We start from the raw sequence: 27,558 nt of genomic DNA on the forward strand, positions 1-27,558 counted from the left end.
CTCTCTCTGTCTCTCTCTCTGTCTCTCTGTCTCTCTCTCTCTCTCTCTCTCTCTCTCTCTCTCTCACTCTCTCTCCCACAAAATGACTGATATGGAAATATGTTTTACATGATTACACATATATGACCAATATAAGATGGGGAGGGAGGGACAAATAGAATTTGGAACTCAAAACTTTAAAAAAATGTTAGGGGCAGCTAGGTGGTGCAGTGAACAGAGCACTGACCCTGGAATCACAAATGCTGCCTCAGACACTTAACACTTACTAACGATGTGTCTTTGGGCAAGTCAATCCTAATTTCCCTGCCTTCCCCTCTCCAAAAAGCCAAAAATAAAATATTATTAAAAATAGAAAGCAGGGAACATTTATACTTATAAATATGCAGAGTAAAAATAATAATATATATATATATATGTGCATTAATGTGATAGATAAGTTTGTGAATTTTGTCCCCTGAAGGCTCTGCTACCAGGTATTCAAAAATAAATAGTCCCTTTTGCTCTAGAAGGAAGAAAAGAAAGGATCCATATAGAGAAAGTAAAGGTGTGACAATCATTGAGTAAATTATTTAACTTCTGTAGGTTTCAGAGTCAGTCCTCACTTGTGAAGTGAAGAGGCTGGACTAGATGTTCTCCAAGGTTCCTTACAGATACAACTTTCTATGACATCTCCAATACCAAGTCAGGGGAGAAAATTTGTTCAAAAAGTAGCAAGCTTTGTCCTAAGTAAAGTGAATTGACTGGTTAATCAAGCCCAATTTACTTGAGGTGAATAGCTTTTCAACTCACCCCAATTAAACAACACTGTTAGAAAAATTTGCTATATCTATCTCTTTTGTCATTGAATCAGGGTCAATATTCCTTACTCTTACCTCAAAGTCACCCTGTGAGAATTAAGTAAAAACTTTTAAAATGTGTTTTTAATCCATAAAAACAAACAACAAAAAAAGTCTCCCCAGAAATTTTTTAAAATTATTGAATAATTTTAATATTGTCAATAGTGCCATCATCCTACTGAAGTAAAGAGTAGGAAGCAGGACTGGGCCTGTGTCTTCATTGGCATAAAGAATTCCCAGATATTTTCCCTCTAATAATATATATTGGCAAATTTGGAACTCAAAATTTTGTTAAATGAATGTTAAAAATTGTTTTACATGTAATTGGGAAAGAAATAAAAATTTCAAAAACAAACAAACAAGACCCAATATATATTGGCAAGTTTCCTTGCAACTTATAATTTCAAAATTGCCCACAAAAATGATGTGCTTGATCGACCTGCCCCAGACCACACAGTTAGTGTGTGTCAGAAGTAGAACCTGAACCCAGGTTTTTCTTAGTCCTATCAAGATACTAGAAGACATCCTGTTTTCCAGAGCTAAGGCCCAGCAAGCAAGCTGTGCCCTGAGCGTGGCATACTAACAATCCTTCACGTCCACCCTCTGGATGATCTCACCCTATGGCAAATTCATATAATTATTGTATTGCTTTGACCAGTACCCAATGTTCTCTGAGATCAGACAAGTATTGAAGAGTACCCATGTTCCAGTCATGAGACCCTATTATGAAACAAACTTGTCTCATTGTTACCATTACTCCTCATTGTTAGGGCTACAGCTCACTGCATAGCCATTGGCATAACTGCCTCAGGTGTCCCCACTAAGGACAGGGCCCCAGCACATGTGCAAGCTAATTCTTTCACTTTGGAATTAAACTTCTGTTTGATTACTGCCTATCCTGCATCTAGCCTGCTCTGTTTGACTCTGGCCATTCACAGGTTAGAGGCCAGTTCAGTCCAGTTGACAGCACCAAGGAAAGTTCTGTATCCATTCAGTCCCATTGCTTCTCACTGTATTGAAGTTATGATGCAAAAGTGTACTTTTCAAAACTACATTTGTTTTCTATCTTCTCTCCCAACCACCTAATCTTTTCTTTTCCCATAGTTCTATGATTTTACTTTATCACACTGTACATGTCTTCTAAAATGTGACTGATGGTAAAGTCCTCATGATTAATGGGAAAAGATAATATCTTATAAGTGTCATATTTATAGATGCCATATTTTATATCTAAACTTAGGAACGTTTCCTGTTGGAAAATTGTAACAAATATAATTATGCAGTTCCTATCTTTGACAGGATCACTTGTAAAAAGCCACAGGTTTTTGCAGGCCATCCAATCAAAAAAAATATTTTTTGACCATACTATACAATAGAGACAGTCCATAGAATATTAGAGATGTAAAAGACCTCAAAGTTTCATTTCTCAAACTTTGTTCCATAGAAGCCTAGGTACACACATACACACACACACCATTTTAATAATAGACAATAGATAGCCATGTTCAGCCAACTATCTGCATTGCTGTCTAAAGGCATATCACATATGCCTTCATCCAACTCATATAAAAATTGATTTTGTAACTGAAACAGTCCCTAACCTCAAGGACCTTACATTCTACTGGGGTCATGCAACATGCATCCAGATAAGTAAATACAAATCCATCCAACATAATTTCAAAAGAGAAAGAAAAAACTTCTGCTCCAATTAACATATTCATGAAAATAAGTAACAAAATGATGCTTTGAGTTATTAGGCTGTAAAACCTTAAGGGCAAAGATTAACTTGTTTATCTTTAAATGACAATGACCCACATAGTGGATCAATAAATATTTGTTAAATAAATGATCCTATGCCTCATTGAGAATCATCAATAATATCCTTCATATTTGAACTGGCACATTACAATTACTTGTATCAAAGCTATCAAGGTCAGTCAGTTCTTTCTTTGAAATGTTTCTTATATTTAGTTTTTCTTTTCCAGTTCCCTTGACCTACACAATCCAGGCTCTTCTCTCTTCATACCCAAACTATACTGCCTCAAAACCTCTTAACCAATATCCCTGGAGTTAGGCTAAACTGGATTTTAATCATGTCTGTAATACTCACTAACTGTGAGACCATGAGAAAGTAATTTCGACTCTCTGGGAATCAATTCCTGATCTTTACAATTGGGATAACAAGACTCATAATACCTCATCAGGTTGTGGTAATGTGTGTTAGTCCCTTTACAGACCTTAAAGTGCCATGTGATATTACAAAGGAAGAATACATTTCTGAGACAGAAAGGGCCATGATAGCATTGGACCAAAAATAATTGACCAAGATGCTGAGTGGTCCTTAAAAATATGCGGTTTCAGAGATGGAGGAGGTAAAGGGAGAGCTAGCATTAAAAAAAACAACAACAACAAACAAACCAGCACTTCACCTATTGGGGAAGAGGAAGGGATTTTCTTTGCCCCTCATCCCGCCATTGATCATGGTGTCTGACCGTGGAATTATTTACCCAGACAAAGATAATTGTATCCAGTAAGACATATACTCCAGACATGGATACAGAAAGGTAATCAACTCAAGACCAACGCATATTCAAAGAACATAATTTTTTTATAGAAAAGAAGAGAACTATTTATGGATTCACAAGGGAGTTCATCTGGGAAATCAAGAGTTGAGCCACAGAAAGGGATAGACCCTGGGAGCCCCAGCTGAAGAACTAAACCCATAGATATATTGTGCTCATAGGGGAAATCTGTGAAGAGTCCACAAAACAGAACAGACTTTGATATAAGTCAGTTCTAGAAGAGATTTTTTACATGTGTGCCTCACCACCATTGTACTCTTTGTTGCCACTATGCAGTTTTAGTAAATGCCTTTGCATTGAGCTAATTATGTCACCTGTCTGGTTGTTAATGCAAAGTATATAAGTGGGAACTCGTGACCTAAGCAACTACACATAGAGTACCCCAAGGTTAGCAGTTACCCAATAGGGACCCAAGCAGCTAATGTCAAGTTGTAGGGACTAGTCCAGAGAGAGTGCTACATTATTATGATTACCATACATTAAAATACCAAATCAATCTCTCTATAAAACTGATTTTTAACATGTCATTCCCATGTTCAAAAATCACTGGTGACTCCCCATTGCTTACAAGATCTCAGCATCTCTGTTCATAATCTGGCCTGTTCAACCTTTCACTATTGAAATGAATCCTTAGCTCCTAGCTACACTTGTTCCCTCATGCCACAGGTACATACATGAAAACTAGAAAACAATCTGGCAGAAATTAAGTTCAGACCAAATTTCATGCTGTACACTATAATAAGCTTAAAATATGTACACAATTTGAATATAAAACAACATACCTGAGCAACCAATTAGAAAAGGATTAGATCAAGTGACTTTCATCACTATGAGTAGGGAGAGAATTCTTAACCAAATAAGGAACAAAGGATAGAAGCAATCACAAAAGATAAAAATGATAATTTCAACTATATGAAACTGGAAAGCTTTTGCATGAATAAAATAAATTTTAGCTAGTATAATTAAGAAAAATATTTGCAACAAATATCTCTGATGATTCTCTGTTAACCAAGCTATTGAAAGACTTAACACAAATATATAAGACCCATTCTAGGGAGAAGGCCTCTGTTTTCCACCTAGCCTTCTTCGTTTTCTTCCAAGTCCCCAAAGAAGTTCCTCAATTTTAGTGGGGGGGGGGGTTTCCAAAATTTAAACAAAGAAACATACATGAGTTCCCTGCGCCTGAAGTTGAAGGGAGTTTTTGTTACATGGAGGAAGCTCATGTGACTGATGAGTAAACTAATTGAACCTATTAATATGACCATTTGTAGGATAATCACTGACTTCCCCTATTCCAGAGGCCTCTTTCCTTTCAACTTGTTTTTTGGTTAGTGGGTAGACACTAGCCTTGAAAATAAAGTAAGGAATGGAAAAATTCTGGTATTCTTAAGTATTGATGGTTTTAAATGCTTATAGTACATAGATTTCATTAGACTTATTCTTCAACTAGTTTAGTGAAAATAAATTTTAGTACCTCAATAAGCTAGTAGGAACAAGCTTGTTAACATAGGTATGATTGATAATATAGTAAGAGCAAATTTTATTACCTTAAGATAGTTTGTCAAATGAGCATAGTTGATTCCATTTTTAAGCCTCTATTTTGTGACTTTTTGAGCTCTTTTGAGTACAATGTTTTTCTATCAGTTGTTTTACAATAATAAGATAAATACGTGTGTGGTATGACAGTAAGCAACATCTGCATATTCTTGAACAACTGATGAAACACCTGTAGATCTTCTGAAAAGATAGGCTACTGAGAAAAATATTATATTCAACTTTATCAGTAATTTTGAAGTAAATTTGAAGTAACTTTTGAAGTAATTTTGAATATCAACTTATGTGGTAAATAATTATAAAACCCACCGGAGACTGCAGTCATCAGCCTGCTCCTAAATTGAGATTAGGACTGACACCCTGCTCCCTTTAAATGACTATTAAAGATTTCATTACTCTTATCTCATTTGATCCTCACAATAACACTGTGATGTAGGTGACAACATTATCTCCATATTACCTATGAGAAAACTGGACCTAAAGGAGATTAAGTGACTTGCCTAGGGTCACATATCTAGTAAGCACTTGAGAATAAAATGAAACTCACTTCTCTAGGAATGCCACACATTCTTCCTGCCCATAGATCTGTGCAATCCTCTTTGGAGTATCTCCGAAAAAATCTGGGGCATCAATGGCAGCATGCAGTATGTGGAGAACTTTGAGCACTCCTAGTCGGCCTGATTCAGCTGCAAAATGTGCTGGGGTCCAACCAACATCAGTCACCAAACAGGGCCTGGCTCCATAGGCGATTAGAAGCTTTATTATCTCAATATGTCCTTAGAAGTACAAAAAGGTGGGGGGGGGGGAAATCAGATTGGAGAAAATGCATTTCTCCCAAAAGACAATGCCAGCCCTAAGCAAAGTAGTTAAATGGATGAAAATTTTCCTTAGGAATTTCTCTTTTCTCTTTCCAGCATCTGCTTTTATTCTCCACTCCTAATTCATTACCCTCATGCTATCCTGGAAACCCAAATAAAGGGTTTTGCTTGAACTGCATCTCTACGGCTAACATTGCATGTTCCACACATTGTCTTTTTTGTTTCCAAACCCAGATGTTCCATCTTAGTTATTCAGCACCACACTGAAAGAATAAGGATCTTTTCTGAAGCTCCACAAATCATATGATGCATTATAAGTGTATCTAATCATTGAACTAATAAAAATAATTTCAATAGCTATATGATTTGGTATTACTTCCAGAAGTTAAACCTTGTAAAGCTAGCTCTTCAAAAGCTTTCCCTTTCCACTGAGATATTACACCTGAAATCTTGGGATGTGTCTGCATTAATGCAACAGCTAACTTTCTTACATGTGTGGATACTAAAAACATAACACAGCACAAGCTACAATTAAAGCTTTTCTATAAAAATATATATTTTATTAAAATAATAAACACAAACCTTTGACTATAATTACTAACATAAGAAAGTAAGGTATAGCTTAGAGCAAGATTTAAAGAAAAACAAATACTTGGTACTAATTAAGTGCATCTGTGAACATAAATTTCATCTTTTTAAAAAATCAATACCCTAAATCTACCTCTAATTTTTCTTATTCTGCTTTAAGAATGATCTTTAATATTTTCACATTGTTCTAGGTATTGAAAAATGATGGGTTTAGACCTTTCCCACCGTTTCCCACTTTAAGCTTTCTTATGAATAATAAAGAGTCATTCCCCAGTTGAAGAGTTGAGGATGATACCTAGAAAACTGAAAAGATAGAGGAGCCTTCAAAAGTGAAAGGAAAGGTAGAGAGATGGGAAAAGCTTGGGAGGATAATTCAATTTAATATACACTGACTTTAAAATACCAGGAAACATTCTGGTTGAGATGTCCAAAATGTCTCTGGGGATGAAATTCTAGAAGTGAGAAGATTGTTCAGGGTTGGATACATAAATCTTAGGCTCCTCAGTAGAGAAGGAAAAAAAAAAAAGATGGACCAGGACAAAACCTTTAGAGACACCCACTGTTATTGGGCACGACTGCAATGAAGATCTAGCAGATGAGACTGAGAAAGAGAAATTATAATATAGAAATTTGTTTTGCATGACTGCATATGTATAATTAATATCAAATTGCTTGCCTTCTCAAGGAGAGGTGAGGGAGTAGAGAAAAGAGAATGTGGAACTCAAAAAATTTTTTAATGGATGTTAAAAATTGTTTTTACATTTAACTGGATTATAAAGTATTTTTTAAAAGAGAAGGAGCAATCAGACAGGTAGAAGAAGAACCAGGAAAGGGTAGTTTCATGAAAACCTAGAGAAAAGAGACTATCAGGGAAGAAAAGATGATAGACAATGTCACAAGTTGTAGTGATCAAGAAGTGTGGAAATTAAGAAAGGACATTATATTTTGTAGCTGAGTAGTTAGTAGTTGATATTTAAAGATCACCAATGATTTTGGAGAGAGCTGTTTCAGTTGCATAATGAGGTCAGAAGCCAAACTGCAGAAAGTTATGGAGTAAGAGTCAGTCAGTCAATAAACATTTTTAAGTGCCTACTATGTACCAGGCATTGTGCTAAATGCTGGCAGATACAAAAAGGGGCAAAAGATAGTCCCTGCCCTCAAGGAATTCACAATCTAATGGAGGAGACAAGTAAACATATATGTACAAGCAAGCTATATACCAAATTAAAAAGAAATAATTGAGAGGAAAGGCACTAGTATTAAGAGGGATTTTAAGACTTCCTATAGAAGAAGGAAATGATTGGCACTTAAACGAAGCCAGATAATTCAGTAAGCAGAAATAAAGGAGAGCATTCTAGGTATAGGGAACAGCAAGAGAAAAAATGTGGTTGCTGAGAGATGGAGTGTGATGCTCATGAAACATTGAGGAAGCCAATGATCCTGGATCAAAGAGTATGTGTCAGGGAGTAAGGTATAAGAAGATTAGGAATGTAGGAAGGGTCTAGGTTATGAAGGTTTTTAAATTTCAAAGAGAATATTATATTTGATCCTGGAGGAAATAGGGAGCTGCTGGAGTTTATTGAGTGTGGAGGAGAGGGGGGAAGCATGGGGTGACATGGTCAGATGTATACTAAAAGAATATCACTCTGGTAGCTAAGTGGCAAATGTGTTGGAGTGGGGAGAGGCTTGAGTCAGGCAGTAGCCAGCAGTAGGTTATTGCAATTGTCCAGACATGTGGTAATGAGGGGTTGCACTAAAATGATGGAAATGTCAGAGGAGAGAAGGGAGCATAATCAAGAGATGTTGTGAAGATGAAATTAAGATTGGATTGAAGGAGTGAGAGATAATGAGGAGTCCAGAATAACCCTACACTTTGAGCCCGAGGAACTGGAAGGATGGAGTTGCCCTCTACATTAAAAGGGAAGAGAAGAGGAGGGGAGGGTTGAGGGGTAAAGATAATGAGGTTCATTTTAGACATACTGAGTTTAAGATGTCTACTGGACATCCAGTTTAAAGTGTTTGAAAGGAAATTAGAGATGTGAAAATGGAGGTCAACGGAGAGGTTGGCAAGATAGGTAGATTTGAGAATTGTTAGCACAGAGATGATAATTAAATCTATGGAAATTGATGAAATGACCAAGTGAAGTATTACAGAAGGAGAAGTAATTAGAGGGCATGGTCTGGAGGAGGATGCAGCAAAGGAGACTGAAGAGAAAAGTATGTGGAAGCACCTATTGTAGATGGTCTTTTGAGGATGAGGAGACATGAACATACTTGTAAGCAGCAGGGAAGCAGCCATTAGAGTATGAAAATAAATGAAAGTAGAGATGATAGAAGGAACAATAATGAAAAAATGAAGGAGTTAAGGGGAACTTGCAATACTAGTTCTCAAATTATATTACATTGTATTGTGTTAAACTGTATTATGTCATGTCATGTTATATCATATTATATCATATACAGAATATTGTGTTATATTATACTATAATCAGTAATTATCAAAAATTATTTGGTTCTAGCTTCCTACAACCTTGAGTTTGTACAGACCTGTTAAGTATACAATACCAAGAAGCAATCCAACATAGCAGCTGGTTTATAAACCCAAGACACCAACTACTGTATAGAGACTCCTTATTGCACAAAAACTGCTAGGGAAATGGGAAAGCAATCTGAGTTAATTCTAGGTAAATCTATTATAACATATATAACAATAAACTCTAAATCAACACTTGACCTAAGTATTAAAGGTCATATTGTTTAAAAAAAAGACCAAAGAAAGAAATACTTTTTGTCTAGGGGAATAATTCTTATCTAAATGTTGATGAAGATGGTCATTAAAAATAAATTTCCGCTAAATAAAATTGAAAACCTCCTGCAAATCAAAATAGATGAAGTTAGAAAGAAAACAATTGGGAAACATCTTCATAATAATTTCTCTGATATTTATCTTCATTTTCATAATGCATTTGTCTGGTATCTATCTGATAAAAGTTTAATATTCAAGATATATAAAGAATTGATATGAACGTAATAGGGGTTTGAGAACTGACTGACATCTTGGGCTTGGTATTTCATAGGTATAAGCATTCTCCTCTCATTCTAGACATAGATTTGGGACTATCAAGATCTTTGAGTTGGAAGACAGAATTAAATCATGCTATGAAGGCACACACACACACAGAGTCTGGAGGGCGACGTACTGAAAGGAAAAGGTGGGGACCTCAATAATTGAGCAACAGTAGCAATGTAGTCAGCTTCCCCAAGCGATCTTCTTCTCAGTCCTCACAAGGCTCTCCTGCTGTACCTGGCAATGCATCATGGACTGCAGCAGACAGAATCTAGGGGTAGGACACACCTGTAGAGTGACAAGAAACAAGTCCTTCTCCTTCAGAGTCCATCTCCAATGCAACCTCCTACATGAAATTTTCCTTCTCTGATGCATTCCAGTTTCTCTCTTTGGACCTCTCCATGTCCACATGGCCTAGATCTTTTTGATGATGCTTACTGCCAGAAGGTCATCTAGAGACTTAATCATCCTGAGCAGGTCTGGAGTGCTGGATTGATGGTGAGGGCAAAATTCCAGGACACTTGGATCATGGGAACAATGGATTTGGCATTCTTCTCTTCATTCCACTTGTAGTTCTCCAAGGTTAGCTGGTACTGAGAGGTTGTCACAGAAGGTGCTAATGACCTCCCAGTAGGGCTCATGGACCACAAACCATTCACAATCTCCAGGACTAGTGTTGATGACAGAGCAGAAATGTTGTTTTCCTGGTGGACTTTAGGGGGCAGCAGAGGACAACAATCAGCCTGATTGCTGTGAATCGGAGCAATGGTACAGACTCCTTCACCCTTATCTCTATTTGATCATTAAAGATACTAAGGCAAGAAGTCACAGAATTCTAGGAATAAGAGTTGGAAGGGGCCTTGGAAAAGCACTTAGTTCAAATTCTTCATTTTACAAAGAAAACAATCCTAGGAGGCTCAATTATTTCCCCCAGGTAATGCAGGCTTCACAGACCCTACTCCTGGTGTTTCATCTCTTTGGTGACACCTATCTTGATTACATTTTAATTTGGTTAATGCAAATTTGCTCTAGGAAATTTTGCTGAACCCTATGCAGCCAAGGGCTGTGATTTTGATGACTCTACAACTGTCTTTCACACAGATGGCAAGAAAACTTGCTGAATGTACAGCTCTGACCAAATCATTCTCAAAAATCTAAAGTGGTTCTCTAATGACGTTAGAGTAAAATTCTAATGCCTAGGATTTTAGTTCCAAGGCAATTTCTAAGTGTCTTTAGAAACAAATTTCATAGTCTGGTATTTAAGAGCCTCTATCATTTGGCTCCAGACAGTATAATATAGTGAAGAATATACTGCATTTAAAGTTAGATAGATCTGAATTCAAATTCTGATTCTTTCAAGTGTATGACCTTGGCTAAATCACTGTAATGGGAATGCAAATTTGGAAGATCTTCCCTGCCCCTAGGCTAAAATGCACCTGAAGCCTGGGGAGGGAGGCTTGTTTTTCAGTAGATACTTCTTGATTGGCCAGTGAGTCAATAAGGTTGTTACATTCTCTGAGCCAGGAGAAGGCTATATAAGCCCTGATGTGTAGCTTTGTTTTGGGACTCACTTTGAGAAGTGTTCTGTGATTTGATCTGAATTCTGGGAAGCCATTGTTGAGAGTCCCCCGGCTTTGAAAAACCCAGAATGTGGAAACCCAGATGATGACTGGGTATGGATGTAATGGTTGGACAGTTTGGAAATCTGTCTACTTGATGTTTCTATCTTGATAATTATGCCTGTATACTTTGAGGTTCAGGGTGCTGACCTTTTCTCCTGAACAAGGTAAACGATATATGTCTGACTGATTAAAGTAAGCTTGTTAACCCATTTTGAGTTGCTTTCCTTTAACAAAGCAGATCCAAGAACCTGTGGTAGCAGCAAACCCTGAGGACATGCTTGGGGTGCTTGCCGCTACAATCACTTATCCCCTATGGCCCCATTTCCTCATCTACAAACTAAAAGGACTGGATTAGTTACTCTTTAAATTCCCCCTTATTTTAACATCCTATGATATCTCATTTTTCTAATCTTACTTCATGTTATTCCCCTCCACATGAGATAATAATTGTTAAGTTGCTTAACCCAGTGCCTGGCACATAATAAGCATTATATAAATGTTAGCTATAATCATCATAATTGTCATTATGATCATTGTTGCTGTTAGCATTATTATTATTTTTTTGCCTTTTGAGGGCAATTGGGGTTAAGTAACTTGCCCAAGGTTACACTACTAGTTTTTTTTTTTGTGTGTGTGTGTGTGTGTGTTAAGTGTCTGAGGCCAGAACTGAACTCGGGTCCTCCTGACTCCAGGGCCAGCGCTTTACTCACTACGCCACCTAGCTGCCCCTTATTAGCATTATTATTACTATTATTGCTGTTTATATACTCCATATTCCAGTCAAACTGAACTATTTTTGTCCTCAACTTTCCAACCTCTATACATTCAGAGAGACTGTCTCTTACCCATTACCTTTCTCATCACTGCCTGTTCAAATTCTTTCCTTCCTTTAAGGCACAGAATAATTATGGTAGAGAGGATACTGACCCTAGAATAAGAGGACCTGGATTCACATCCTGCCCCTAACCCCCTAAAGTCTTTGTGATCTAAAACCAATTATTTAACTCCCTAGATCTCAGTTTCCTCATCTGTAAAATTAGGGGGTTATCCTAGATGGCCTTTTGGATCCCTTCCAATTTAGTTCCATGATTCTCCACCAAGCCTCTGTTAACATACCTGAAAGTGTTCTCTTCCTTCTCAAATCTTCATAAGGATGCACTCTGTCTACACACATTCTTCTTTCATTATACTTACTTAAATGCATATTATATCCCATTTAGTGTCTTTCTGACAGCAGAGACTGGGTTGTCATTGATCTCTGAATCTTCAAGCAACAACCAAAGTGTCTTATATACACTAAGGATTCCATAAATATTTGCTACATTGAATCAAATTATCCTATAGTTCTGTTTCTGAGTATCCTGGTTAACTACAATTCAACGAGTGTTTTCCCTGCAGCTTAGATAGTCAGAAGCATTTTAAGAAATCATCCAGCACAGACTGAGACCAATTCCTCCTTATTAGTTTTTCTACCTCCAAGATACCAGGGCAGTTTTCTCTGATAATATTTTACTAAAAGATACGCAATATTTTAGAAGTTATTAAAGTCTTGAGCATTAATATCACTGTCGCCTTAGCTTCTTTGTCAGAAACTGAATTCACAGGAAAATTGTGAAAATGGTGAATTCAGAATCTTCCATCTCCCGGGCCTGCACCTCTCTGTCATTTATTTCCAGAAGCTCCAGAAGCTGTGCCTCAGATCCACAATGCCTTGATGCTCATTCAGGTATAACAACTGCTGAGGTAAAAGGTATTATACCTGCTAGCTAAATTTGTGTTTTAGTTGGGGGCTCATAGAGATGAAGGAAAAAAACCTTTAAAGGTCCAAAGGAACAATGGTAGATTTTCCAGTATTGTGACAGGTAGTAGGAGAGAAAATTTTTTTAAAGAGTACCTTCCTAGAACCACCCAAATAATATTGTATAGGCAACCATTTATGTGAAATAGTGCTAGAATGCCCGAAGTACTCATCTCACAGAGCTGTTTTGAGATGCAAATGTAACAATGTAAACAAAGCATTTTGCTAACTTCAAAGTATTAAATAAATGTCAGTTCTTGAAAATAAAGTTGATGTTCATGTATTGGAGAATAGCTAAACAAATTGTTGTACCTGACTGTAATAGTACTATATTGTAGAAACATTAAACATGATAAATACAGAGAGGCATTCATATGAAATGATACAAAGTTAAAGTAAGCAGAACCAGGAAAAGAATACATACAATGTCAACAACAAGGAAAATGGAAAGAACAAAAATTAAACTTGAATGTTGCAAGATAATAACGACCAAGTTCCACCTCAAAAAAGAGATGAAAAGAAACACCACCCCTCCCCCCCAACTCCTTTGCAGAATCAAGGGTTCCTTAGTTGGGAATACTACACACATCATTTTTATATGTACATCAGTTTTGTGAAACTTTTTGTCCCCTTCTCTTTTTTAAAAAAAGTTATTATAAAAAATAACTCCCTGGGGTGCATAGGGAAGGAATACAATAGAAAATATAGGTGACATTTTAATGTCAGTCTTTTTTCCCCTCCTTTTCTATTTCTCCTCCTCCTCCTACCCCTCCCCCCTTCTTCCCTACTTCATTGGGCTGATTGTAAGAAACAAGTATCCTAATATATAAGAAGTGCCTCTCAAGGAACTGCTGTAATTTTTGCATGCATGAAATGTGAAAGTTGAGAGTACAGTTTATTTAGAAAAAATCATTAGCTTACTATTTGAATGTCTTTCAAAATTTTCTCCATTTTTGTTATAAATAAAGCCACAAATGACTGAACTTTTAAATTAAAAATTTTTAATTGACCAAAATTAAGTTTCTTCCTGCCACGTCCCTCCCTACCCCCACAATTTAAAAAGAAGAAAAAATCAAGCCCTTGTAACTGTTAATATATTAGGAGACACCCTGTTTTCCAGAGCTAAGGCCCAGCAAGCAAGCTGTGCCCTGAGCTTGGCATAACAACAATCCTTTGCACTGATGATCTCACCCCTTGGCAAATCAAATAGTTATTGTATTGCTTTGACCAGCACCTGGTATTCTTTGAGCTCAGACAAGCATGGGAAAAACTTGGACAAATACCCATCATCCAACCATGATGCCCTGCTATGAATCAAACTTGTCTCATTGTTGCTGTTACTGCTCATTGACAGAGTTACAGCTCACTATGTACCCATTGGTATATCTATTGAAATCTCTCCATGCTGCCTCAGATCCCCCCACTAGGGGCAGGACATTTTTCCTTGTTTACCACCCTCACTTTGAAATTAAGCTTCTGTTTGATTCCTGGCTCTCCTGTCTCTAGACTGCTCTGTTTGGCTCTGACCATCCACAGATTAAAGGCCAGTTCCTTCCAGTTGACATTAATTGGTATCAGAAGTGAGACTGGAAACAGAACTGAGCCACTGGACTCTCTCTGGTGCCAGTGGGAATGGACTAGGTGCCACCAGAGACTTATTTCTCTGGAGTCCAGCACTTCCCCCTGCCCTCAATCTGGTGAGTACTCTACCTTTGTTCCTGCTTTAATTTTTTAGCTCCCACCTTGGTTAAACTCACCATTCTTTGTGAGAAAAACACCAGGGCCCTTCTGGTGACCTGGTTCATCTCAGATGACTGTGGTAAAGATATCCTTTTTTTTTTTAACTGCACACCTCTGTAAAGTTGTAACTACATGTCTCTCTTGTTTCTTAAACTTCATGACTCAGTAACTGTGCCTTTGAAAAATTAGAATTGTAATTGTGCTCTTTGTTAAAATTATTGGTGTCTGTAAGTCTTGTTTTGTCTATGTTTGTGTCTTTGCAAAATGTAACGTGTCTGTGTCATGTTTGTCTTGTGAGCTAGATTCTGTTACCTTGAAAATTTTTAAATGTAGCCAGTCAGAAAAATTTCTAAGGGATGTAGCCAGAGAGTTTAGAACACTTGGGAAAGATTAATGAACTTTCATAGTTGAAGCAATTCTCCCAGTAAGGAAGACTAATTCACACTTTATATTTTCTTGGGGAGATTATAAGAAAAGAGAAAAACACCTGCAAGATACTTTTTTCCCTGTCATTTCAACTTTGGCTCTGTTGGAACTACAGAAATAAAGTCAGGTAATCAGAGTTTGTAGAACTACTAAAAACATTTTAGTAGAGTAAGGAGTTTGAAAATTAATCATTTTAAGATCGAAGGAGAGAATTCCTGAGACTTTGGAGGTAATTCCAGGATCTTACGCCCTTCTGAAATATCTTACTTAGTAAGTTTTGGGCTACCACTCTATAAAATTTATTTAAAGGAAAAATAAGGATTAATTTTTTTTTAAGTTTTAAAAGTAAATGGCAAGATTAATAGCTTCATTGTTCAAGGCAATGAAGGAATGCAGCTAGTTTGGAAGTAATTCCAGAGTGAAGAAAGAAAAAAAATAGGTAAATTATTTGCACTTTATAGCAACCTCTTGTTAACCCTTCCTTGAATGGTTGTTTAAACCAGAGATCTCCCATGACTCCCCCAGATCAGAGACCCTCTCAATCTTATTCTGCTGATCCCTCTCATCTCAGATCAGATTTTCAAATAAAGATGTTGAAAAAAATACTGGAAAAATGTAGGGAAACTTTCATTACATTCAAGCTGCATAAATTTATTAGCTGTATAATCTTAAGCAAGTTATCTTTCTTTGCCCCAGTTTCCTGATCCATAAAGAGAAAAATAATAATGATACTCTGAGTCTATCACCTCTCTGTTAGGAAATGGAGTAGCATGTTTCATCATAAGTTCTATGGAATCATGGATGGTCATCACAATTCTTAAGTCTTTCAAAATAATTAGTTTTTTATGATATTGTTATTATTGTATGAAGTGTTCTGGTTGTGCTTGCTTCACTCTGTATCAGTTTATACATGTATTTCCAAGTTCCTGTAACACTATTCTCTTCATTATTTCTTACAAGAGCCATTGTAACATAATGAGCAATCATTATTACACATGGCAGAGAAGAGATTGCTCATCTCCTCCCAGTAATAGAAGTAGCATATGAAGATTTTCTTGTCATTTTTTTTGATAGGAAAAGGTTGTGTTTTTTTTTAATTCTCCAGAAGTCCTTTATTAAAATATAGGATGTGTATGGAGGGTATATTGCTGTGGTCTGTAAAGAGGGTATATTACTATGGTCTATAAAAAAAAAAGGAAAGCCAGGCTAAGCAGTTATTGCATACAGGCAGTGACTAGACTCATTTACCTTTAATTGCAGCCCAGTGAAGTGGAGTCCGGTCATTCCAGTCTTCATCCTTGTGGTTTGGATTGTAAACCCCCTTTTTTAGCATCCTCATCACCAAATTGTAGTCCCCTATAGCAACAGCCTGGTGAAGCCTGGTCATATCTGTCATTCTGGATATTTCCTGCTCAGAAAACAGTCACAAGTGTACAATGTGTAAGGGTGTGTGGGGGTGGCTACACACACTATAATGCCTCATACCTTTCACATATGTGCATGTGTGTGTGGAAAATTAGGCATTTTCAAGACTGACTCAGTCACTCCCATCTGCCCTCACACTGCCACATCTCAGTTCCCAAAGAAAGACTACCACAACACAGTTATGCTGAAATTCTCTCAAGCTTCTAGGGTAATTCAGCTATGAGGGAATTTACCCCCTTTAATGGCAAGTTTACCTATGAAGCCCCCACTGTTGTGTTTATATTTACACAACCAACTGCACACAGTTATGACACTTTTATGTGTTAAACATAACCATTTACATATCAATAAGGCAAGAGAAATAATAATATCATGAGTACTCATACATTAAAAGAAATGCATGGATATTAACAATCCACATAAAAATTTGGGTCAGGTCATACTCTCCCATCATTGTATTCGGTATCTGTGACAAAGAGTTGGCAAATGCAGAAATCTGCCAAGGAGGTACCTGAGTGAAGGAAATCCAGCTAACTTAAAGGCCTAGAATTGTAAATTTTTACGTCCTCTTTCTTTCTTAGGAACTGTCCATTAAAGTTCCTTGATGAATGTAACTTTTGTGTCAGATACTCCCACTGCCAAGCTGAGTTGATCCAAGTTGTGCTTGACTAACACCTCACTGAGAACAATGTCTCAGTCAAACTAGTTGATTGGCTGATGTAGTTTTCTCTCTTCTCTTGTCTTTCTGAGTTCAAGTCTAAAATTAGATAAATTGTATTTGTCCCATAATTATACAATAATTCTGTTGTTCGTATCTCCTATTTTCTACATGTCACATTCCACACTCAGTAACTACTTGTCTCAGATCTCTCAGACAAACCAAACCCCCAGACACTGTCTCTCACACGATCAGTTTCTCTTCTAATGCTGAGTGCACATAACTAGACAACAAACCATAAAGAGATAGTACAATAAAAATAGAATCATGCTGCTGGGGTGATATTTCCAAAGCACATTTTTTTTTCTAAAGAGAACCCACCAATACTTTGGTATTATTTACTTCCTCATGTATCTCCTGAGCTTAAGCACATCTGCATCCCACATTCATGCTCTGTTGAGTTTATATTTAATTCTGCTGTCTGTACTGTGTGCATATTACTTCTCTGATCAAAAAACCTTTGGATTAAATCAAATCTAAACACTTCAGCAAAAATTCAGAGGGAAAATGTTAGAGTCAGAAAAAGCCTGGTATTCAGGCTTTCCATAATCTGGCTCCCAACTGAAAGAGCACTTGATTAGGAAGCCATGCAGTATGAGAGTTAAACTTGGACTCAGGAAGACTTAGGTTCAAATCTTGGCTCAGATATTTATGAGTAGTTTGACCTTATAAGTTCACTTCAACTCTCTTAGTCTCAGTTTCCTCATCTGCAAAATGGAAACAATAATAGCGCCTTTTTAATGGGGTAATTGTGATGGTCACTGTTTGTGATGAAAAATCTCATTCAAAATTTAATCAAGAACATGGAGATCTCTTAGGATAGGACCAGGAATTTATTCTCTTCCCCAGGGTGAAGAGGGAAGTCTTCCCTATGACTGGTCGTGAGGAAGAGGCACATTACAAAAGGCAGAACAAGAATTTATATCCTAATGGGGTCCCTTCTCCCATTGCATGGGGGTGTGGGTTCAAGTGTCCATAGGAAAATCTTCCCCAATGGTAAACAACAGAGGAGCCTGCCAAGGAGGCTGATTGACAGCAGGGGAAAGGGAGGAAGGACCCGAAGAGGCAGAAATCTGAAAGCCTCCTGAAAGGGCTTCCTGCTGATTAACAGCAGAAGAAGGAGTGGGGGAAGGGAGAGGGAAGTTCTGAGAAGTTTTCACTACCCCCCCTCCACACACACACACAGTCACTAAGGGATAACTTTTTTAAAAAGAGTTTTCAAACTTTAAAAGCATTTGTAAATCTAAGTTAGTAACATTATTGTATCCTCTTCCCAGCTCTAGCATTAACTGGCTGGCTGTGTGACCTTAGATCAGTCATTCCATCTCTCTGGTCTTCCATTTCCTAATCTATAAAATGAGAGGTTTATATTAATGCAGAAGTAGTCTTGGATTTGGAGTCAGATGACCTGAGTTCAAAACCTGCTTCTGCTACCTTGTACAAGATATTTTCTCTCCCTGGGCTTTAGTTTTCTCCTTTATAATATGAGGGGGTTGGACTATATCATTTTAGTAACTCCTTTCATATCTAAATCTATGATCCTATGATCTCTTAAGTTCTCTAAAATTTTCAGAATCTAGAAATCATTATGCCTACAAAGAGGCAGATTTAGATTTAATATAAAGAACATAAATTACTGGTAAAATGATAGCAGCTAATTGAGGGAAGACACATGAACAGAGGTAATATAATTATTGCTTTTTGTTAACAATATGATGATGTCTTATTTAGAGAACTCTAGAAATTAAAGTAAAGGTTAGATGAAAGAATAACTTCAGGAAAGTAGCAGGGTATAAAATAAACAAATCACTGCTATTTTCACATATCTCTAACAAAACCCAGCAGGAACAGATAGAAAAAGAAATTCATTTCAACATAACTACTGAACATATAAAATGCTTGGGAATTATTTGTAGATGAGATTATAGATACAAAACTTTATAGAAAATAAAGTTGAGAGATATTAATTGTTCCTGACCTGTGTCAATAAAATAAAATAAAAATATTACCTATATTAGGAAGGAAGGGAAAGAGGGAGGAAAAGCAAGTTGTCAACATTCACATGAAAAATTATCCAAATAAAAAGTTCATCAATAAACATTCATTAAGCACCCATTGGGAAGATAAATCTAAAAAATGCATATTAAAATATATGCCTATATTGTAAAAATATAACCAAATTTCTATTCATACCCATCATAATGACAAAGAAGACAAAAAAAGGAAAATGGCAATTATTGGAAGAGGTATTGGATCCGACAGGTCCATTCAAGTATGACTGGTGGAGATGTGAAATGATACAACCATTCCGGAATGAAATTTGGAATTATATCCAGCAAGTCACTAAACTGAGTACTTTTTAGACCTATCAATAGCACTACTAGTCATATCCCAAAGAAATAAAAGGAAGAAAAGGACACATATAAAAATATTCGTTGTAGTACTTCTATTGTACCAAAGACCTGAAGACTAAAGGAGTCCTTATAAATTGAAGAATGGTTAAGCAAAGTATCTGTCCATGCTCTGATGGAATTTGCAACTACATAGCTAGAAGACAATGGAGGGAAAACAAAAAGGTACTGAATCTGGAACCTGAGGTTAGAATCCTGGCTCAGGCTGACTAACTATAACTATAACTAACTATAACTATATCTAACTATAACTATAAGGATAATGCTAATGCTATGTAACTATATATGTAACTATGTGTATATATGTATATATATATATATATGTGTGTGTGTGTGTGTATGTGTGTGTATATATATATATATATATATAATGTAACCTTGGGCAAGTCATCTATAGTCTTTGCTTTCCTCATATGTAATATGAAGAGAATGTAAAATGAAGGTGGCTCCTTAGATCACTTCCTGACCTAATACTCTATGAGCCTTTTAAAATTCACTTGTGTGAGAATGTGCAGTTTAATGTCAATGTCTCAGGCTTTCCCCTGTATATGCAACTGAGATTCACTTTACAAAATAAAATTTATGGATTTCTTTTTATCTCATCTATGTTTCTTACTATTTTCCTTCTCCTCCCCCTCCCAGGGAACCATCCCTTAAAACAAGGGATCAAACAGTATGATGAAAACAAATTCAACAAAACTAACCAACATATTGAAAAAAAAATCTAACATGGTACACAGTGTTCCACACCCATAGTCATGCAGGTCTGCAAGAAGCAGAGAAATGTACTGTTCTATCTCTTCTTTGTGGTCAAGTTTAGCCCACACACTTTTTTTTAAAATACATTTTTATTGAGATCTTCTGTTTTCATATCACTTTCATTTTCAAACATGTCCCTCACCTACCCACTGAGCCATTCCTTATGACAAAGAATAAAATAGAAAGAGGAGGAAAAAAGCAGGTCAGTAAAACTAATGTATCATCTGAATCTGACAGTAAATACAATGTCCCAATAATTTAAAAAAATTTAACTAACAAGCATTTGACTTCCCACTCATCTGACAGAATTGATTCGATTAATTTACAAGTACAATTAACTTACAAAGGGCTCTATGAACATAAAATAAGCACTGGATAAAATATAACCAAAAATAACAATATCCTCTGATACCTCCTTGACTCACCTGGGAGGGAGTATGGTGAGGGTTGAAAAAAATCCTAGTGGAATTCTCCCAAAGCTAATTTAGCAGTGCTGAAATCTGGCATAGGACCTCAGCCTTGCTGTTTGTTGGTGAACACCATGGTAACTGTTTCCACCTTTGGATTGGTTGGCCTGAAGGAAAGTGCCTTTCATGATTGTCTTCCTGACTGTTTTCAAGCATTTCTAGACCTGGTCAGAATTTTAAAGTAAGTGAAAGTTAGTGTCCTCCTGCCCTTACAGTCAGAATTCTCTCCTACAGATGCCTGGGGAACTTAAGACCTTGCCTAACTCTCAGTTTCTCTTGCTGCAGACTTTTCCCTCCTCTCCCTCTTGCCAAAATGAATCTCTCTCTCCTCTTTCCTGAGAAAGCTCTCAGGTTGGAAAACAACTATCTGATAAAGGAATTCCCCATAAAGTATCAATGACAGAGTATGGGGAAGGAAATATAGTGTCTCTCTTCCTTTCCAGTTAATCTGTCCATTAACAAGGATTTAAACACCTACTATGTGCCAGATACTGTACAATGAATAAATTCTTATTCTCCAGTGGGTACTGAAAAATGGAGACTATTGCACCTATTTTGTGGGTTTCCTTCAAAGAAATTGCAGTTAAAAGATTCAAGTCTATTCAGTGGAGGACTGAGAAATGAAACAATAAACTCGTCTCTGAGTCCACCAGTCCATCAACTGGACTAGTATGCTTAGTGAAAAACTAAATTTGCTGCTGTTTTCAAACTCCATGCTCTACTTCTGTTAGGGAGTCTACTAGAGAGTCAGGACAGTGGTAGTGATAGACAAGTCTAGAGGTCCAGTCAAGCAGAGCTCCATAATGGTGCCTGCAGTTATCTACTTTGCGGCAGAAAAGACTGATGATTATGAGGTCAGAGAGAGAGAAATAACAGAGCAAAGAACAATTCTCTATGTCCCTAATATGAGATAAATAAAAAGTTTTGATAATAGTATTTATTAAAGACTTTCTAAGTTCCAGGCAGAACATAGGGCAATCAGAGCAACAGGATCAGAAGAAGGAAGACTCATCTTCATGCGTTCAAATACAGCATCCAACACTTAATAGTTGTGTGACTTTGGGTGAGTCACTTCACTGTGTTTGCCTCAGTTTGCTCATCTACAAAATGAGCTGGAGAAGGCAATGGCAAACCACTCTACCATATTTGCCAAGAAAACCTCAAATGAGGTCACAGAGAGTCAGACACACTGAAATAACTTAACAACAGCAACATGTTCCAGATACTACCAAAAACTGAGGGCACACAAAGAGGGAAAACAAGTCTCTATTTTTGAGGGGATCATAGTCTAAAGGGAGTGACAATATTAAAAACAATATATGTACAAGCAAGATATGTACAGGATAAGTTGGGAGGGGAATCTAAGGGGAAAGGAAATTAAGATTAAGGAGAACTAAGGGGTGGCTAGGTGGTTCAGTGAATAGAGCACCGCCCCTGGAGTCCAGAGGACCTGAGTTCAAATCCGGCCTCAGAAACAACACAAAAACTAGCCGAGTGACCTTGGGCAAGTCACTTAACCCCGATTGCCCTCTCCTCCCCCCCAAAAAGCAAAAAAAATAAGATTAAGGAGGATTGGTAAAGGTTCCTTGCAGAAGGTAGAATTTTAGCTGAAACTTGAAGGAAGCCAGGGAAACCAGGAGGCAGAAATAAGGAGGAAGAATATTGTAAGCACAGAAGACAAATCAGTGGAAATGCTCTGAATAGGGAGATTGAATATGTTTTCAAGGAACAGTAAGGTCAGTGTCACTGGGTTGATGAGTACATGGGAGTGAATAAGGTATAAGAAAACCAGAAAGATAGGAAGGATCCAGTTTATGAACAGTTTTAACTGCAAAATAAGATTTTTTCTTTTTTTTTTAAATCAAATGCTTTAACTTCTAGTTTACATCATTCATTTCTGCAAGATTTTGAGTTACAAATTATCTGCCTGTTTTTCCTCTACCCACCACCCAAATTATCCCCTCCTCCAATTTGCTCTCTCCCATATCTTCTCCCATACCCCCTCCGACTTTCCAGTAGGGCACGGTGGATCTCTATGTCCCAGTGCCTGTATGTCTTATTTCCCAGTTACGTGTAAAATAATATTAATAATAGGATATATGTATATATATTAAATGTTTTATTTTAAAACTTTGAATTCCAGATTCTTTCCCTTTCTCCTTTGTCACCCACCCTTACTGGAAAGATAAGCAATTCAGTATAGGTTGTACATGTGTAGCTATGCAAAATATTTCCATAGTGGATAATAGCAAAAGAGTGACTATATTTCCCTCCATCTTATCCCACCTTTATTCTCTGCTTTGATCCTGTCCCTTTTCAAAAGTGGGTGCTTCCAACTTAACTCCCCACCCCAGCCTGCCCTCCCTTCCATCATCCCCCTTCTCATCCCCTACCACCTACTCTCTTGTAGGGTGATATACCCTATTTAATGTGTATGTTATTCCCTCCCTAAACCAAATTCAATGAGAATAAGGTTGACCCATTCCCTTTTGCCTTCCTGTTCTTCCCCTCCATTGTAACCATTTCCCCTTGCCTCTTCTTTATGAGATAGTTTACCCCATTCTGTCTCTTCCCATCTCCTCTCATTATATTCCTCTCTCACCTATTACTTTCACCTTTTAAATATCATCCCTTCCTATTAAATTGGTCCTGTGCCCTCTATCTATGTATACCTGTACACATATATACACACATTCACATATGTATTCATATGCCCATATACCCTCCTATGTAGACATATATATGTATGTGTATGTATGTATGTATGTATGTATGCATGTATGTATACACACATACATTTCTATTCCCTTTATCTATTCCCATACTGAGAAATCTTTCATAAGTTACAATGATCATTTTTCCATGTAGGGGTATAAATAGTTCAACTTTGGCAAGTTCCTTATGATTTCTTTTCCCTGTTTACCTTCTCATGCTTCTCTTGCTTCTTATATCTGAATGTCAAATTTTCTATTCAACTCTGGTATTTTCATCAAGAATGCTTGAAAGTCTTCTATTTCACTGAATGACCATATTTTCCCCTGAAACATGATACTGAATTTTGCTGGGTAGGTGATTCTTGGTTTTAATCCCAGCTCCTTTGACCTCCAGAATATCATATTCCAAGCCCTTCGATCCCTCAGTGTAGAAGCTGCCACATCCTGGGTTATCCTGATTGTGTTTCCACAATATTCAAATTGTTTCTTCCTGGCTCCTTGATCTGGTAATTCCGGGAACTGGGTATAATATTCCTAGGAGTTTTCTTTTGGGGATCTTTTTCAGGAGGTGATCAGTGGATTCTTTCAACCTCTATTTTGCTCTCTGGCTCTAAAACATTAGGGCAATTTTCCTTGAGAATGTCTTGAAGGATGATTTCTAGATTCTTTTTTTGATCATGGCTTTCACATAGTCTAATAATTTTTAAATTATCTCTCCTGGATCTATTTTCCAGGTCAATGGTTTTCCCAATGAAATATTTCATACTTCCTTCTATTTTTTCATTTGTTTGGACCTGTTTAATAGTATCTTGATTTCTCATAAAGTCACTAGTTTCCATTTGCTCCAATCTAATTCTGAAGGAATAATTCTCTCCAGTGAGCTTTTGAAATTCTTTTTCCATCGGGCAAATTTGGCTTTTTAAGGCATTCTTCTCCTCATTGCCTTTTTGAGCCTCTTTTGCCATTTGAGTTAGTCTATTTTTTAAGGTATTATTTTCTTCAGTCAAGTTGTTGACTCTCATTTCGTAATTTTCTTGCATTGTTCTCATTTCTCTTCCCAATTTTTCCTCCACTTCTCTTATTTGATTTTCAAAATCCTTCTTAAGATCCTCTATGGCCTGTAACCAGCTTGTATTTTTCTTGGAAGCTTTTGGTGCAGGAGTTCTGACTTCACTGTCTTCCTCCTGTTCCATGCTTCGATCCTTTTTGTCCCCAAAATAGTAGTGTAAAGTTGGGTTTCTCTGTTTACTTTGCTTCCCTCATTTGCTCATGTTGCCCCTCAATTACCTGACTTTTGGGCTTTTTTCCACATTTGGACTCTGCTACCAGACAGGGGAGCTTTATACCAAATGCTGGGGTTTCTCAGCTGCCAAAGGTATTAGTTGGGTGCCCTCTCTGAAGCCTCCACACACTCTGGCAAGCTGTTCGCACACCCCAGGACCTTCACCCAAGATGGCAATCCAGATCCAAGCAGGTTAAAGCAAGAGTGATTACCCCTCAGACTGGTCACTTGCTCCCCCCACAGTCTGCAGGCCAGGAGCAGAAGCTGCCACATGGTGGCAGCTGCAAGGCCACGGTGCCTCAGTGGCTTCTCCCTCCAGGGGATAAAGGCCAACCATACTCCCAACTACTGGATCCCAAAGTCCACACTGCACTGACCTCTCACTTTGTCCTTAGAATCTACAGGTTGATAATTCTGGAAACCACCACAGCTGCTGGTGATCTGAAGTCCCTCCAGCCTTTGGTTGGTCAGGCCCACCCTGGGGGTAAAACCTTGGGCTCCTGAGGGTCCCGGATTGGCTCCCAGAGTGCTGTGATGGCTGCTTGCTGCCAGCCTGCCAGGCTGTCCTCAGTGCGAGGTTTACTTCTCTGTGTCATTTTGTGGGTTCTGCAGCTCTAAAGTTTCTTCAGAGTCACCTTTTACATGAATTGGAGGAGGTGAGAGCCAGAGCCCTGTGGAAGTCCTGTTTCTACTCCACCATCTTGATTCCACCCCCCATAAGATTTTATTCTTGATCCTGACAACAATCGGGAATCACTAGACTTTATTGAATGGGGGTGGGTAGGGGTGACATGATCAGGCCTGCATTTTAGTAAGATCGATTTGACATCAGAGTGGACGATGGATTGGAGTGGGGAGAAATTTGAGGCAGTGACACCAACCAGAAGGTTATTGGAATTCTCCAGACATGAAGTGAGGAGGAACTACACCGATGTGGTGTCTGTGTCAAGGGAGAGAATATGGGCATGGATGAGAGATGTTATGAGATGGTGTTGGGTGTGTGCAGAGGCTGACGGAGTGTTTCTGCATTTTTCCAGGCCTACACAGGGTGGTCTGGTACCTGGAGGCTGTCCTGTTTGCCCTGTGCTATACTGAAGTACGCAACGGAGGCCAGGATTTGCAGATGTGTGCTTGCTTAGTCACCCACAGGGTTGGTGTTTATCCATTTTCCAAGGACTACACTGAAGCAGAATGAAAGTCTGGCTACTGGAGGTTTTCTCTTTGCTCTGGGCTATGCTGAAGCATGTGGAATCTGGCCTCTGGAGGATGCCTTTTTGCCCAGGGTTATGCTGAAGCACACTGGGTTCTCAGAGCTGGGATCTGTCCATTCCCCTGACTAAGCTGAGGTACGTGGGGATCCTGGTGTTAGCCTGCTCTACCACAGTGGGGCTCAGGATCTACCACTGGTTTGCTGGGGTGAGGCTTGTTGCTGGCTTGCTGGTATGCTTTCTGTCCTGCACTGTGCTGCCTTTTTACATGATTCAGACAGACTTTGCTTGCTGATCTTCCAAGTTTCTTGGGTTAAAAGATTATTTCTCCTCTCTTTTTGCCTGTTCTACTGTTCCAGGTTTTGTTTTAAGGTGCTATTTCATATTGTTTGGAGATAAAGATGGGAGGGTTGTGTCAGTTTACCACCTTTTCCACCATCTTGGATCCTAGAAGTAGAATCTCTAAAGCAAGAGTTCTTAATATTAGATTCATGAACTTAAAATTGATAAAATTCATTTTGATATAATTGGTTTCCTTTCTAATGCTATGTATTTTATTTTATACATTTAAAAATTTTCTGAAAAGGGGTCCAAAAGGCTTCACTAAACTAATGTGACCCATAGAACAAAAAAGATAAAAAACTTCTGCAAAGGGTGCCTGTGCAAAAGTATGTTGAAACATAATGAATAGGTATTTTTAATTGTTATTTTTAAAAATGAACAGAAATTTATTTCCTCTCCAAATATTAATTCTCTCATCTGCCATGCTCAAAAAAAAATTGTCTCATTCTGCTCCCTGAATCCACGACATCTTTGTCAGGAGGTAGACAGCATGCTTCATCATCAGTTCTCTAGAATTATAATTAGTCATTGTGTTGATTATAGCCATACAGTTTTCAAAGTCACTTGAGAGGGTAAATTACATCTCCCATTAATATAGTTTTACTGTTTATTTCTTCCTGCCACTCAACTTTTCCTCCAAAAATTTGGATGTGGTGCCATTTGTTGCATGCATGTTCAGTACTGCTATTGATTCATTGTCAAAGATACCTTTTAGCAAAATAGTTTCCCCAATTATCACTTTTAATAAGTTCTATTTTTACTTTTGCTTTGTCTGTTTTGCTTCTGACCACTGTCTTTCTTAATCTACCTTCCTTCTTATCGCTTCTCCCTTTATCTTATCTTCTTCCCCTCCTACTTCCCTGTTGGGTAAGATGAATTTCTATGCCCAACTTTCTATGTGTGTATACACATATACATGTGCAAACATATGGGTGTGTGTATATACTTACCTCCTTGAACCAGTTCAGGTGAGAGTGAGGTTCAAATGTTGCTCATTCCCCCACCCATTTTCCCTTCCATTGTAAAACTCTTTCTTGTGCATCTCTTTTATATGAAATAATGCCCCCCCCCCATTCTTCCTCTCCCTTCCCCCTCCTTCCAGTGCATCTCCCTCCTTTTTTGATCATCCCAATATAACAGACTCACAACCATGCCCTTTGGCTTAAGTAGACTCCTAACTGCCTTAATGATGACAATGTTC

At 37.7% G+C, this 27,558-nt stretch overlaps 2 protein-coding genes across 2 annotated transcripts in view; one reads left to right on the forward strand and one right to left on the reverse strand.

The window, feature by feature from the left end:
• ANKRD66 (ankyrin repeat domain 66) overlaps positions 1–20,801 on the reverse strand; it is a 24,533-nt gene extending 3,732 nt beyond the window's left edge. Inside the window, exons 1-3 of the mRNA XM_069065821.1 lie at positions 20,770–20,801; positions 16,280–16,439; positions 5,520–5,748 (exon numbers count right to left, since the gene is read on the reverse strand). Of these exons, the coding sequence (XP_068921922.1) occupies positions 5,520–5,748; positions 16,280–16,427 (377 nt within the window). The 5' untranslated portion in view covers positions 16,428–16,439; positions 20,770–20,801. The remainder of the gene's footprint in view (positions 1–5,519; positions 5,749–16,279; positions 16,440–20,769) is intronic.
• The window catches only part of PLA2G7 (phospholipase A2 group VII), an 84,875-nt gene continuing 71,663 nt past the window's right edge, over positions 14,347–27,558 (forward strand). The window contains exon 1 of the mRNA XM_069065818.1: positions 14,347–14,562. The gene's annotated coding sequence lies outside the window, so the exon portion shown is untranslated. The remainder of the gene's footprint in view (positions 14,563–27,558) is intronic.

The sequence above is a fragment of the Petaurus breviceps genome, unplaced genomic scaffold (assembly GCF_028583685.1).
Source record: "Petaurus breviceps papuanus isolate PSGF00001 unplaced genomic scaffold, PetGlider_PUasm1.0 90701, whole genome shotgun sequence".
Taxonomy (NCBI): domain Eukaryota; kingdom Metazoa; phylum Chordata; class Mammalia; order Diprotodontia; family Petauridae; genus Petaurus; species Petaurus breviceps.